The sequence below is a fragment of the Nannobrachium achirus genome (assembly GCF_963921795.1).
Source record: "Nannobrachium achirus genome assembly, chromosome: 18".
NCBI lineage: Eukaryota > Metazoa > Chordata > Actinopteri > Myctophiformes > Myctophidae > Nannobrachium > Nannobrachium achirus.
This window is the reverse complement of record NC_137825.1, coordinates 26,816,249-26,830,870: the sequence shown is the minus strand read 5'-3', so window position 1 is coordinate 26,830,870 and position 14,622 is coordinate 26,816,249. Positions and strand designations below refer to the sequence as shown.

The 14,622-nt window shown below is 46.6% G+C and overlaps 1 protein-coding gene across 1 annotated transcript in view; it reads right to left on the bottom strand.

Annotated features, from left to right (window-relative positions):
• myocd (myocardin) overlaps nucleotides 1–13,811 on the bottom strand; it is a gene marked incomplete at both ends in the record, with an annotated part of 32,730 nt that extends 18,919 nt beyond the window's left edge. The window contains 2 exons of the mRNA XM_080747738.1: nucleotides 4,970–5,035; nucleotides 13,757–13,811. Coding sequence (XP_080603864.1) covers nucleotides 4,970–5,035; nucleotides 13,757–13,811 — 121 coding nt within the window. The remainder of the gene's footprint in view (nucleotides 1–4,969; nucleotides 5,036–13,756) is intronic.
• Nucleotides 13,812–14,622: the final 811 nt, after the last annotated feature.

Genomic DNA, 14,622 nt, shown 5'->3' with positions numbered 1-14,622 from the left:
AGCATCTGTTTATAATTCAGCCGGCCCTGGACCTGTCACCGCGTCCTCCCCGCTGTCTCTGAACTCACTCGCCACACCTGACACTCTCTTGGCATGAGGGCTGATTTAAGACCTGATTCTACATGGTGGGGATCAGGGGTGTCACAAGGGGGGGAAAAGTGGGAATGAGTTACTAGGGCCCAAGGTGAAGGGGCCTTAATTATGTTATACTTTAGCTATTGAAAAATAGCAGATATACAAGCTCACAGCGTATAGATCTGCTATTTTTGAAAAGTTGTGAAAATGTGTGCAAGTCTTTGAATATATGATTTTTTTAAGCAAACATTTGTAACTCAAATTTTGCTTAGTTTGGGGGGGTCCCTGGAACTAAATATTTTGAGATGTGGGTCCGCGGCCAAATTTATATCATTTTAGGGGTCCTTGACATGAAAAGGTTTGAGCACCATTGACATAGAAACATAGTTTAAAAAAAAAATAGCAGATCTGTATATCTGCTATTTTTCAATAGTTAAAGCACAAAATAAGGCGTAATAATGCGTTCCCAGTCTAAATGGGTTAAATCTCCTCCCCCTATGAAGAACATTCATGGGGGGCCCGCAGTGAATCCTTGTACCCAGGGCCCAGAATTTGGTGCGACACCCCTGGCGGGGATACGCGCAGAGCTTTGACTGTGTTTAAACTGCATAACAGCGCTGCCGGGCTGTCCCTCAGACTTGGCGGGCGGACGTCCCGGAGCGCGGGCATAATGTAACGCGATACGGTGAGCCTGGAGTCGGCCTTACAGACTTTTAAACATTCCGTGTGGCTGTGTTAAAACACACGGCGCACTTTAAGCCTATTGCGAGTCCTACCTGCTGACTGTATCTGTCAAATGTAAACATTGCGGCAAGAAGCAAGACGTATGGTGCATTAGGCAGGAATAATTCCCTTTGTGGTTCCATTTGCAGAGGATTAAATAAAAAAAGTGCCGCTGCCATGGAAATGGAAATGCACAGGCCTTGTATAAATCGACGGGTGCCTAGGTACATACTGGATGTGTGCATGTGATGGTGTGTGCACAATGCACAGCTGCAGTATAGCTGTAGCAGTGTATGTGTCTGTTATATTGTGATGAGAAAATGTTACATTGTTCGTGCAACAAAATCAGGGACGCGCAGAGAATGTTAGAGAGGCAGGGGCTGAAATGTCTAAAAGGGCTTTTTAGTGGAAATATCGAAAATAGCAGACCTCCAAGCTCACAACGAGTCGCAGCGCAACACGTTGTGAGCTTGGAGGTCGGCTCAATTCTGGAGATGTGGTAACGGCATGGATTTCTACACAGAGAGGGCAATTCTTTCAACGTAAGATGCTGCATTCAAGTTCAGGGGAGTTTGAACAAGGCAATTCTCTTGAATGCCGCCTTCTGCTATGGCATGGAAAGAGGGCATTTGCATTTCTTTTCACCATAGTGCAAACTGCATTCATGGAGGGCACTTTTTACAGACGGGTAAAAGGGCAGGGGCTTGATGTCTATGTGTGCACGTGCGTGTTATGTGCGGTGTGTGTACGTGCGTGTGTGTGCATGAATGGCGAGACAAGTGGCGAGCGGTCAGACGGCATGCCCCTCCCCAAGGCCACACGCCAGCCGGCCCCGAGAGGCTGCGGGCTGAATCTCACAGAGCCTAATAAACACCAGATGTTCCCTGGGTAATATATACACAGGCGCTGTGCTGTGTCCATCTCCCCAGCAGGAATAACACAGCCAGGGAGCGCCCGCCAGCCAGCCAGCCAGCCAGCCAGCCAGGATCTGAAGTATCACATCTACAGGAGAACGGAGGAGGAGGAGGAGGAGGAGGAGGAGGAGGACGCGCCTGCATGAGCTCGGTGAAATGTTTTATTCTTTGGGGGCAGATCCTGGACATAAAGATGCAGTGGAACAGGCGAAGGCCCCCGTTGTCAAGACTAGCCTCGCCTGCGGCTACCGGGTTCTTTATCTCCCTGTGTGCGTGGAACTAATAAATAATACTCACAAACTCTTCAACAACCCCTCTTCAATCTGCCTGCGTTGCCAACCTCTCGGCTACAATTGCCAGACAAAACGACCAATCGAGGAAAAAAAAAAAGAAAAAGAAATGTAAGTGCTCGAGGCCCACCGGTCCAATCGCGTTACTCCTTGCTTCCTTATCTCCGTCAGACTCCTAGAAACTGATAGGGCCGCGCTGGGCCTCTGGATTCCGTTCCCCCGCACACTTACCCCTGGTTATCGGGAGGCTGGAGCCTCGGCGAAACAGCACGCGGTGCCAGAGATATCATTCAACAAACTCCTGGCCTGCACCTCCCTATAGTCCCCATGTCCCCTCCTCTCCCCACAGACAAGTCATGTATAAATACCCAGTCAAGAGCAGCAACGTCCGACCGAAGGCACCAACGGTACAAAACTGGCTTCTCTCACCGCCTGCCTGCCCGTTTGCCGGGAGAAACACATTGTTTTGCAGCAACAATGTGCAGACTGTACCCAAGGCACAGATACTATCTCGGTTAAATGTGGTTCTCTGACTCCGTCCCCCGCTGCACAAAACATCTATTATACAATCAAATTTGGTTTTCCCAGTGTGCACTTGTGCAGAGCACCCACAAACATTTGATATGTGATATTTCCCCTACACACGAACGAGCTTGAAGCAAGTGCATTGTGTCCCATATTAACCCTTGTAATAACAGTTAAACACTTACAACCCTATACTTTGTTGCACATCAAAAACACTCAGAACCTGTCGCAATGCGACGCAGAGGGAGCTTGTAGATTGCTAAATGTATCTGAATGTTCGCCTATTTTTGCAGAATGTTCTCCTATTTTTGTCAAATGTTTGCTAATTTTACATTTACCATGACTTGCCCAGAACAGGGACATGCCGATAATTGGGACGCTATAGGGTTAAGAAGCACACTGTGTACACTACTTGGCACGGTGCAAATACTGCAGGTCTGAATGCTCTTGTGATGTTTTTTGATGTCTCATACCAATCTAAGGAGTGCAAAGCCTCTGCGCATGCAAACACATAAATCTGAACCCAAAGCTCAATCTAGCAGGATTGCTCTATTTAGATATCCCTGTACTGATGCACTGTGCTGTAGGCACTGTGCTGTAAACAGGTGCCGTCAATGTAAATCTGGCCTGCTGGCCGAGCGCTCGCTGTTTCTACTGAGACCAAGGGCCTCTCCAACACAAGAGCATTCCTCGGCGGTCACTCACCGACCTGTCTGCTCGCTGCTTGCTGGCAGCAAAATCTGCCTGTCTGTCTGTCTGCCCAGGGGTGTCGCACCAAATTCTGGGCCATGGTGCAAGGATTCACAGCGGCCCCCCCCCCATGAATGTTCTTCATAGGGGGAGGGGGTTTAACCCATTTAGACTGGGAACGCATTATTTTGCGCGTTAACTATTGAAAAATAGCAGCTACAGTATACAAGCTCACAGCGCGGCACTTGGTGCCGCACTGCAAGCTTGTAAATCTGCTATTTTTTAAAAATCATGAAAAGTCTGAATGTCTCAAATCCTTCTAAGGTTTTTTGAAAAACCTATGTTTCTATGTCAGTGGTGCTCAAACTTTTTCATGTCAAGGACCCCCAAAATGATATGTATTTGGTCACTCAGTGTGAGTGGCCACGCTGAGTGAGCTTGTATATCTGCTATTTTTCAATAGCTAAAGTATAAAATAATTAAGGCCCCTCCACCTTGGGCCCTAGTAACTCAGTCCCACTTTTCCCCCCCTTGTGACGCCCCTGTGTCTGCTCGGCCTGCTTTGTTCCTGTGGCTACCTGTTGGACGACTCCGACTGGAGACGATATCGACCACTTTCGTAACTTTATGAACTTGTCCTCTGCGATCGGTCACCTCCTGCATCTTCAAAATTAATTGACCCCTGATATACAGTACGTCTGTCTCTCCTCCTATCGGCATGTCTAGGGGGCTGTCTGTTTGATTTCATGCTCTTAAAACAAGACTGTATATCGTCACTGTCGGGCAGAGACACCTCGTATCTCCAAGTTACAAATGTGTGCGTGTTTTAGTGAATTAAAAGCCCTGTACTTCATCATACAAAAGTGTTGCACAAAAGTAGTGAAAATAGCAGACCTACGAGCACACAACGCCTCGCATCGCGATGCGTTGTGTGCTTGTAGATCAGCTATTTTCACTAGTTTAGTAAAAACAAACACTTTTGGACATATGAGGTTTCCACCCGACAACGACGATATACTACGAGAAAGAGAGAGAGCGGGGAACCTACCCAGAGAGAGAGAGAGAGAGAGAGAGAGAGAGAGAGAGAGAGAGAGAGAGAGAGAGAGAGAGAGAGAGAGAGAGAGAGAGAGAGAGAGAGAGACACAGACAATGACAGTAGGGAAGAGGCCAACATGCTGTGATGGGGTGGGGGTGGGGGGTGGGGGGGGGCTTTACACTGTTTTATTGTGAGGTAAGTGCCTCGGCTCGTGTAGGCAAGGCCATGTCGTGTGTCAAGTTTCAGGGCCAGAGTCAGACGGCACAATGCCACATTCTAGATAGATAGATAGTCAATCTCCCTCTACGCATGTCCTCCCCCTCCCTCTCTCTCTCTCCCTCTCTGTACCTTTCTTGGTCTCCTTTCCCCCCCTGGCAGTTGGTATTCAGTTTTATTAGTTCAGGTGTCTCTCTCCCTCTGTCTCTCTGGCGTTATCTATCTCGTTCCTTTCTGATGAAGGGGGTTTCGTTGCACTTGTCACGTTGAGTGTTAAAGTATGTTTGCATGTGTGTGCTTATTATGTGAGAATCCTGTGTGTGTGTGTGTGTGTGTGTGTGTGTGTGTGTGTGTGTGTGTGTGTGTGTGTGTGTGTGTGTGTGTGTGCGTGTGTGCGTGTGTGTGTGTGCGTGTGTGTGACTGTGTGCGCGCGTGTGTGTGTGCGCGCATGCGTGCGTGTGTAGGTATAAGTGCATGTTTAGCTGGAAGGCGTTACTCACGAGGCATGATGCCTTGGTCTGCAAGCTGCTCTTGTGTCCTCCTCTGTTGAAGTCTTAGCTGCAGGACTATAGGTGGGCGGGAGAAGGGTGAGAGAGAGAGAGAGAGACGGATGGACAGACAGACAGACAGACCAGGTGGAAAAAACAAAGAGAAAGACAAAGACAAAAGGGGGTGGGAAGGACAGACAGACAGGTAAGGGAAAGAGAAAAAGGGGGCAGGGAGAGACTGAGAATTCAGCTGACTTTTAAATTAGTAACATATTTGTTTGATTGCGTTTCATAATGTTTGATTTGGACGGCTATACTTTGAATCCGTTGGAGAGTGGATCGTAATGCGTGAGCGTGCGCTCACTTTGAGTCCATGTTGCATTTAGGCAACGATCCATCATCGAAACAAGCATCCCAATGCCAATCTCTGGAACTCATTAAACAGACAGCAAGCAGTTTGGGACGCGCGCACATGCACACACACACGCACACACACACACACACACACACACACACACACACACACACACACACAGATGCCTGCACAAACCCTCACTCTCCACACAACCCACGCTTACATCCATGGGCGCACACGCATGCATCCACCTGCAGGCAGAAAACAAAGAAGACGAAAAAAAGTGAAGCCGCTTTCTCACAAATATTTCTTTCTCGTAGGACGTAGGGAATGATAAACACTGCTCCTGGCCTTTAAACAGATCTGTTCGGCAGTGTGTGGTCTGGGTCCATGGATGTGTGTGTGTGACCGTGTGTAAGCACATGATGTGAGCGTGCGCATGTGAGTGTGTACAACGTGTGTGTGTGTATTGTATGAGTGCATGTACGGTATGCACACGCCCATGTACAATGAGTGGAGTGTCTCAAACATAAAAGGAAGGGTCCTAAACATAAAGTTCCCCCCATACGGTCTCCGTTTGTCTGTGTCACATGCCTCTGATTAGGGATGGGACGATACGCGATATTATCGTTTATCGTGATTAATGGTATCGTGGAGATTTAATTTATCGTGATATCGTCCTCCGTCATGCACTGGGATCAATTCAGCTTTTATTTACCGAGCTTGTACCACTTAATCCTCCTATAATTGGTGAAAGGTATAATATACGTACTTGATAAAGTATTTTTTTCACTCTATCAAATGTCTGCCAAAAATAGCCGATCTACAAGCTCACAACGCGTCGCAACGCCACCCCAGGATAATGGATTTTGATTATCGCGATAATATCGTAAATCGCGGTTTATTTTGTCACAATAATCGTGATATGAAATTTTCATATCGTCCCATCCCTACTACTGATGTGTGTGTGTGTGTGTGTGTGTGTGTGTGTGTGTGTGTGTGTGTGTGTGTGTGTGTGTGTGTGTGTACGTGAGTGCGTGCGGACGTGCATGTGTATGCATGCGGATGTGTGTGTGTGTGTGTGTGTGTGTGTGTGTGTGTGTGTGTGTGTGTGTGTGTGTGTGTGTGTGTGTGTGTGTGTGTAACACCGCTGTTAGCTGAGGGTCTCCGGGAAGAATCCTGTGTCTGACAAGCCAGCACGATGTGTTCTGCCCTTTTTTATGGGCTAATCACTTTACGCCGTTGCTGATCACTCTCAGGCGTTCGGTGTTAGTGGCGTGCCGCCGTGTTACGGAAACAACATAAATCCAAAGAACCAGCCGTTAAAGCGAGGGGAATAACAAGTTCTCCTATTCTCTCCTTAATTAGCCGGGGCAATATAATCTCAAACTAATTTGAGTATGTCATTAATTTAACCTCCCCCCAATTCAAAGTAGTAGCCTGTTTCAACTCATGACGCAAAGAGCCTTTGTGTTCTCCAACTAGGGATGGGATGATATGAAAATTTCACATCACGATGATTGTGACAAAAGAAATCGCGATCTACGATATTACTACAACAATTATCCTGGGGTGGGACATTTGCCAAACAAATAGCAGATCTACAAGCTCACAACACATCACGTTGCGACACGTTGTGAGCTTGTAGATCGGCAATTTTTTTGGCAAAGACATTTGATAGAGAGTGAAAAAAAAGACTGTATCAAGTAGGTATATTATAAGTACCTTTTACCAATTATAGAGGGTTTAAGCAGTAACGGATATGCAGCCTCGCAAATAAAAGGTGAATTGAGGACGATATCACGATAAATCAAATCTCCACAATACGATTATTGTGAGTGTTTTTCTAGTACGATAAACGATAATATCGCTTAACGTCCCATCCCCATCTCCGACACAATTTGATCAGGTGTCAGGTGACCCGCGGGGTCTTGGGAGAGCATCTCCGTTATGTAACAACACCTTCACCTTCGCAAAATCAAACCATCTGCTTCGGTTTATACTAGAGCAGGGGCCATGACCTGCTGCCCCCACCCCCTCTCCTCTCCTCCACACACACACACATACATCACAAAGACTGTACGCAGGCATTAATCTGTGCCCTTAGATCTGACCGAAACATGCCACTGATCGGCCTGGAAAACCTATTCTTACACTTGCACAAATGCCGCACTGCATTCCCACAACAATGCACTCTCGGTCTGTGCCGTGTGCTCGCACACACGTTAGCTCTCACCTCTTATCTTTTGTTGTGGCTCTCTATCTCTCATGAGGATGAGTCACGTGATATAAAAGGCTGGCTGGTTCTGCTGCACTGCTTCTGTCGGGTGGAAACCTTGTATGTCCAAATACCGTTCACTTTGTATTTATCATTTTAAAAATGATTTAGACTAGTGAAAACAGCCGATCTACAAGCACACAACGCCTCGCGGTGCGAGGCGTTGTGTGCTTGTAGATCTGCTATTTTCACTACTTTTGTGCGATGGCCTTGTGTGATGAAGCAGGGCTTTACATCGTGAAAAAACATGCACATTTGAAACTTAGGAGATACAAGGTTTCTGCCCGACAGTGACGATATCAACTCTTAGGAATGGATCGTCATTGAAAGAAATCCCATCTCATTATTACACAGAAAATTACACCCAACATAATAATTCTGTCTTGTAACCGCAAGTAATTTAGCCTGTATTTGGTATATCATCTGGGCCCTATACACAGTCAAATGTATCAGAATATTCAAACTAGACCCGTACAGCGTGCGTATCCGTGAACCAGCATTAAAACCCCTGAACAGCGAAGAGCATCACTTCATCGGCGATACACTGACCGCCTCTCAGATGTCCATTTCAATGTTGTGCGGGATGAACTTGCATGTGTAAACAACCGAGGCTCTACCAGCCTGCCAGTGCGTTCGCAGTTAAGCCTAATTTATATACAGAGCTCTAAAAGTTAATGCATTGCATTAAGATGTGTTGTCAGCCTGTTGTCTCTTTGGCAAGGGACACCCTCACGCGATGGACCATAAATTAAGCTTTAGGGATGATTCATCTGCTGCCAAGCTCATGGCCTTGTCATGACCAGGGTCGTCTTCTAATGCAGGGCTTCTCAACCTGTGGGTTCTGGGGGGGTCACCAGATGATTAACTTAATGTGCAACATTGTTTTCTCTCTCAACAGTAAATAAAACCAACATAAAGTTTAAGTGTATAGACTAGAGGGTATCTGCATATTTCTAAAGTGACAATTTAAGGATTTTTTATACCTCTAAAATGACAAATTAAACATTGGCCAAATTGTCAAATATTAGAGGCAGAAACTGTGAAAATCAACATTCTCACAACGCCTCGTTGTGAGTATGTAGATCGGCTATGTAGATCGGCTGTTTTAGATATATCGGCTATTTTCACCATATAACCGTGTTATACAAAACGTAATGCCTCAACTCTTAGTGCTCGTATAGGGTGGGGGAGGGTCCCCAGTTAAAATATGATTATCTTGGGGGTCGCAGCCTGAATGGGTTGAGAACCACTGTTCTAATGGGGCAAGAGGCTTATAATAACCCAGCACTAACTTCTACTAACCAGCACTAACTATCCTCATCCTCTTGTAAACTAACTAGCAGAGCTACAGCAAAAGGGAAGGGACGGCATTAACTTCATTGGCACCCGTGAACTTTCTTTCAACAAGAGCAGGAATGTACTCAAGACGGCAGATGTATTAGCATGTGTGTATGACTTCTCATAAACAGGTATTCCTCAATGACGTATGGAGTTTATTTTAGCATAATACCTTAGCCTAAAAGCGAAAATCCGTCCAAAAAAACAGAACACTCGTGTTTTATGACTACGGGGTTGGTCCTAGTGCTAGATTTGTGAACATGAAACAGAGCCCAGATGAAGGAGCAGCCAAGATTCTAACCTGTGATGTCATTAAGATATACGTTCTGGAGCTGCTTTGCTGACAGTGAATGATAAACCTAGTTTACAGATATGGTGACAGAACTCTGGGTGATTCGCTGGAGGTACAGTATGGACACATTACTTCTGCTGCAGAACACTTACACCTGATGTGTACTTAGCTGCGCGCTGGTGTCTCTTTCACTGACGACAGACGATCTGCAAGCTCAATGTGTGTTGCATGCGTGATACATTGTGAGCTTGTAGATCTGCTATTTTCAGTGTGAGACGCCGGTGTGCGAGTAAGTAAATCAGGCGTTAGCACTAACAGGAACTCTGGCTCTTGGGATAAATGTGTAAGATTTAGTTTTAACTATAACTATACTGATTCAACTGCACATTATGTATTTTTATCTTACTTAAAAAAAAGAGAAGATAAGCTATAAATATTAGCTTTTTTCAACCCTTGTCAAAGTTTGAAAAGCGTAAAACTTAATTTTTTTTCTATTCATTTGTAATGTTTGAGTAGTACATGAGTAAAGTAGAATTCATAATAATAATAATATTAATGATAATAACCACCAGTAACTAATAATAGCTTAACCACTTAATCCCTAATTAATTGCTATAGCCTACAACAAAAAGTAAACCTGTCGTCACTGTTTATGGGAGAGGGTTTGGACAGATCTCGCCAATCATTTCCCCACAAAATAGGTGACGCCAGGGTTAATGTGGTTAATGCACACCACAGTACTCCAACTTCCAGGATTCAAAGTAAATGTCACAGTGGGCGTTGTGTTCGTTCGCAGGTATTGAACGGCTTGCAAAGGTCCTGGCAATGTGTGTGGAGCTGTTTTAATGTGTAACATGCATTTGACATCTCAGCGTATTGATTTAACTTCTATTTGACACCTCTGTCCTAGGATTACGTAATGGCTACAGAGAACAGACCACATCCACTTAAGCTGTTAATCAAGGCAGCATGAGAAACGGTCGCGCACGCACGCACACGCACACACACACGCACGCACACACACACCCACGCACACACGCACGCACACACGCACGCACGCACGCACACACACACGCACACGCGCGCACACACACACACACACACAAATATACAGAAAAAGTGGAGGTTCACAGGGAGTACTTAAGTGAGATCTTTATCTTCACTTGTGGCCAGGCCCATGCAGCAGTAGTTCCCATAGCGTTGATAATGCGCCTCCAGCATGGTGCAAGGAACAACAGTTGCCGGTGTCATATTTTTACTGGCCACCGAATGCAACTTAAGCTGCTACAGTTTAAAGAAAAGCCATCAATCCAGCAAAAAAGCCAGCAACTAAATTGGCTAAGACCCCCCTCTGTCATCAGTGGCTATCAGAGAGAGATTTAGAGACAGTTTTGCTTTACTTTTGGGGACCATATTTCAGTCATGCACTCGTAAATACGCTCGCCAATCACTGCTTGCTGAAGCCTGTATCACCAGACATTAATTAATCACAGACTGCAACATCGCACAGGTTCACAAGCGAGATGACCTTCTCTGCATCGGAGACCGTGTGCTAGGTATCGCCACATCTGTGGCACGTTAACAGCCTACAGCAGGGGTCTTCAACGTTTTCAGGCCGAGGACCCCTTAGTTGAGAAAGAGATGAAGCAGGGACCCCCATATTCCATGTAGTTTCATCGACAGCACAATCGTCAGTATATTTTGGATTCATGTCAATTTGTGTTTTCAGATATTTAACCACTTGAACCGTCAATACTTAATAAACTTGACCTTTCACTCTGTACTTAGTCTGCTCTTTTTCCCCTCTGCACCAAAGCTCTTTGCCAAAAATAGCCAATCTACGCTCACAACGCCTCGCAGCGCCTGGCGTTGTGAGCTTGTAGATCTGCTAAAGTTCTGGCCAAAGTTCTCAGAATATGGACACTAGGGTTCAAGTGGTTAATATAAAAAAGGAGAGAAAAAAAGGTTTCTATATCACACAAAGATTGGAGGACCCCCTGTAGTAACTTTGAGGACCCCCTAGGGGTCCCGGACCCCCTGTTGAAGAGGGCCTACACTACAGCATGTGTGGGCCAAAAGCACCCCAAACATGAGCCACTGTGTGAAAATCTTCGTGCCCTGAAAGCTGTTTTTTCTTTGTTTAGCTTTTTCACGCAGGCATTGGGTTCTCTAGAACTGCCCTCCCCAGGGCACTGACTGGGGGTCATTTCCCACCCTGCTCTAACCAACACAGAGGAAAAGCATCATTTACCCTCCCATTTCTGGAAAGCAATTACAGCCCCAGAGATTGGAGCGAAGTCAAGTACGGCTCCACCGAGCCATTTCAAAGTAGAACAGAAGTTCCATGAAGCGCCACGATCAAAAGTGTTTTATTTGAGTTAATTGCTTATATCAAACACTGCACCGCAAAACCCAGAGTGTTAATTTAACTAGTCCTTCCATTTGTAACTCAGAGAGTGTACAAATGTAACCAAACAGACACTCAGGGTTTCACAGCGCATTACACACACTCAGGGGTGTCGCACCAAATTCTGGGCCCTGGGTACAAGGATTCACTGCGGCCCCCCGATGAATGTTCTTCATAGGGGGAACTGGGAACGCATTATTATGCATTGTTTTGTGCTTTAACTATTGAAAAATAGCAGATATATAAGCTCATGCGAGCTTGTAGATCTGCTATTTTTGAAAAATCTTGAAAATGTGTGCAAGTCTTTGAATTTTTCAAATCCTTCTAAGGTTTTTTGAAAAACCTATGTTTCTATGTCAGAGGTGCTCAAACCTTTTCACGTGAAGGACCCCCAAAATGATATGTATTTGGCCAAGGACCCCCATTTCAAAATATTTAGTTCCAGGGACCCCGCAGAAGCAAAATTTTAGTTACAAATGTTAACAGATCTACAAGCTCGCAGAAGTGCCGCGCTGTGAGCTTGTATATCTGCTATTTTTCAACAGCTAAAGTATAAAATAATTAGGGCCCCTCTACCTTGGGCCCTAGTGACTCAGTCCCACTCCCTCCCCCGTGACGCCCCTGCACACACTGGCTGCAGAACACAGAGCGTGTGTCACAGAGGCCGAGGCCCGGTCACTGCCATCAGTTACGTGCTCCTCAGGGAGGTGGCAGTGTTGCTCAGACTACAGACAGGAAATACAACATATGGTCACCGCAGACAGACAGCACTACCAGACCAGTGTTTCTCAAACATTCAAATGTCATCCCCATAACAGTGTACGAATGGAGCCAAATGAACCCCGGGCAATGTCAGAGTTACAGACTTGTTTGTATGGGTCAATTTAGACCCCCCCTAAAGAAACCCACAGAGTCCCTGGAATCCACTTTGAGAACCACTGTACTATAGACTACTACACGTCCCCAGAGAGGAGCACAGCAGATGTCCGACGAGCGGATAGAATGAGAATTCACATGGACGGGGGAAATACAGAAGGAGTGAAAGATGATGTTGTTGGGAGAGACAGAGAGGGATGAGGGATTGACTGAGAGAGAAATACAGGGAGGCATACACACACACAGACAGACAGACAGACAGACAGACAGACAGACAGACAGTGTGATGTGAATGTAAGATGTGGGTAGAGAGGCTGGGTGTGTGTGTGTGAGAGAGAGCAAGAAAGACAAACCCCCAACAGCTGCTGTGCGTTAAGGGGAGTTTAAATCAGTGTTTGCAGTCCATACGTTCCTCCCTGTTACAGTATGTACCTGCAGGTAGACACAAGCATGCACGCACACACACACACACACACACACAAGATCGCGCGTGCACGCATGCACACACACACACACACACGCACACGCAGGCTGTGTGATGATAACCTATGACCTCCGCCTTGGGTCTAATCTCTCGTTATCGGGGACCCCTGAGCCTGGGAGCGGGGAAGGTCTCTCTCCCTCGCTGCGCTGAGCAGCAGCAGGTCACACAGTTGGCACGAGACAAGTGCACTAACCTGCCCCGACGGGAGGAGACACGGACCGGTGCTCACGTGTTCCGCTTTTACGAGCAGGCAAGGCCGACATCAAAAGAACACGCCCAGTCATAAATCCCCGGCGGCCGTGGCAGGACGCATCGTCAGGCCTGGTACATCATGAAGTCTTCCTCTTATATACGCCAGGGCCGGCCTCCCCTCTGGTATTCCTCGTACCAGCACATGCCCGCGGTAAATCACGCACACCTGTCACTCTGCTGGTGGTGCTACTGAGCGGCGTGTCAGCACTAGAATCATCGCCGAGGCGAGGACACGGGAGTGAGATGTCAGAGTGCAGACGATGTCAGAGGGGAAACTATTGGGTTCATATTGATTAAACACCAGAAGCGTGCCAAGAGATGACCAACGAACTGGTTCAAAGGAGAGTCTCTTATTGGTTGCAAGTGGCAATTCTTTCTTTCTATTCTTCAAGACAGATATTGGAAACTGTCCAAATACCACAGTCCATCCCATAATAAACAACATACACTGCAATAGATAGGCGAAATAGTTGAGCACAGCAGATAAGCCTTGGCATCTGTCATCATTTTGACTTACCTGTTCTAAACTTGCTTCGTATCAGTATGGAGTGTTCAGAGCCCAGAAGAGTCATAATGGTTAAAGTACGGTTCCAGTGTTCAAAAGAATTACACGCACACACAACTCGACAAGCGGCACACGCTCTCAGTTCCTCCTCCACGCCCCCGGCCTCTTCGCTGGACCCCAGAGACTGAGATGAGCTCCAGCTGACCCAACCTGCCTCATCAAAGGTCTTCAGGAGACTGGTGGAACTGGTGCAGAAAAACAAAAACAAAACTGTTGTATCTTAGCCTCTTGTTGGGTCTCCACTCTCTTCCTGTCTCCTCTTCACTGCCTCTCCCCCAGGGTCTTCTTGATGTGGGAGTGTGTTTGTGTATGTGTGTGTGTGTGAGAGAGAGAGGGAGAGAGAGAGGGAGAGAGACACGGTGGGCCGGTTAAGGCTTTGGTCCCATCAAGCTGCGAGCTCTGAGCAGGGCCAGAGAGAGGGAGAGGAGATATGCCCGGCTCTGGGGAGGGGCTAGCAACTGCTGCTCGCTCCACCCCCTGGGGAGAGGGCAGAGCAGGAGGCTGGACCGGGACGTCTGATGGTTCCTTCCTCCCTGCTACCAATGTAAATATATCTGCCTATCTGACCACAGGCTGACAGCAGAGAGAGAGAGAGAGAGAGAGAGAGAGAGAGAGAGAGAGAGACACAGAGAGAGAGAGTATAAAGAGATACAGGAGCACTAGTACTAGTGCCAAGCGATAGAAAGTGTAAAAAGTGAAAGAAGTTCTTATGAAATCATCATTCTGAGGAGAACTCCTATAAACAGCTCCCGCCGTTAAAGTACAGTATATAGAAAAGTGCCCAGTTACGCCCAGTCAGTCATCCAGTACTGAGAAGC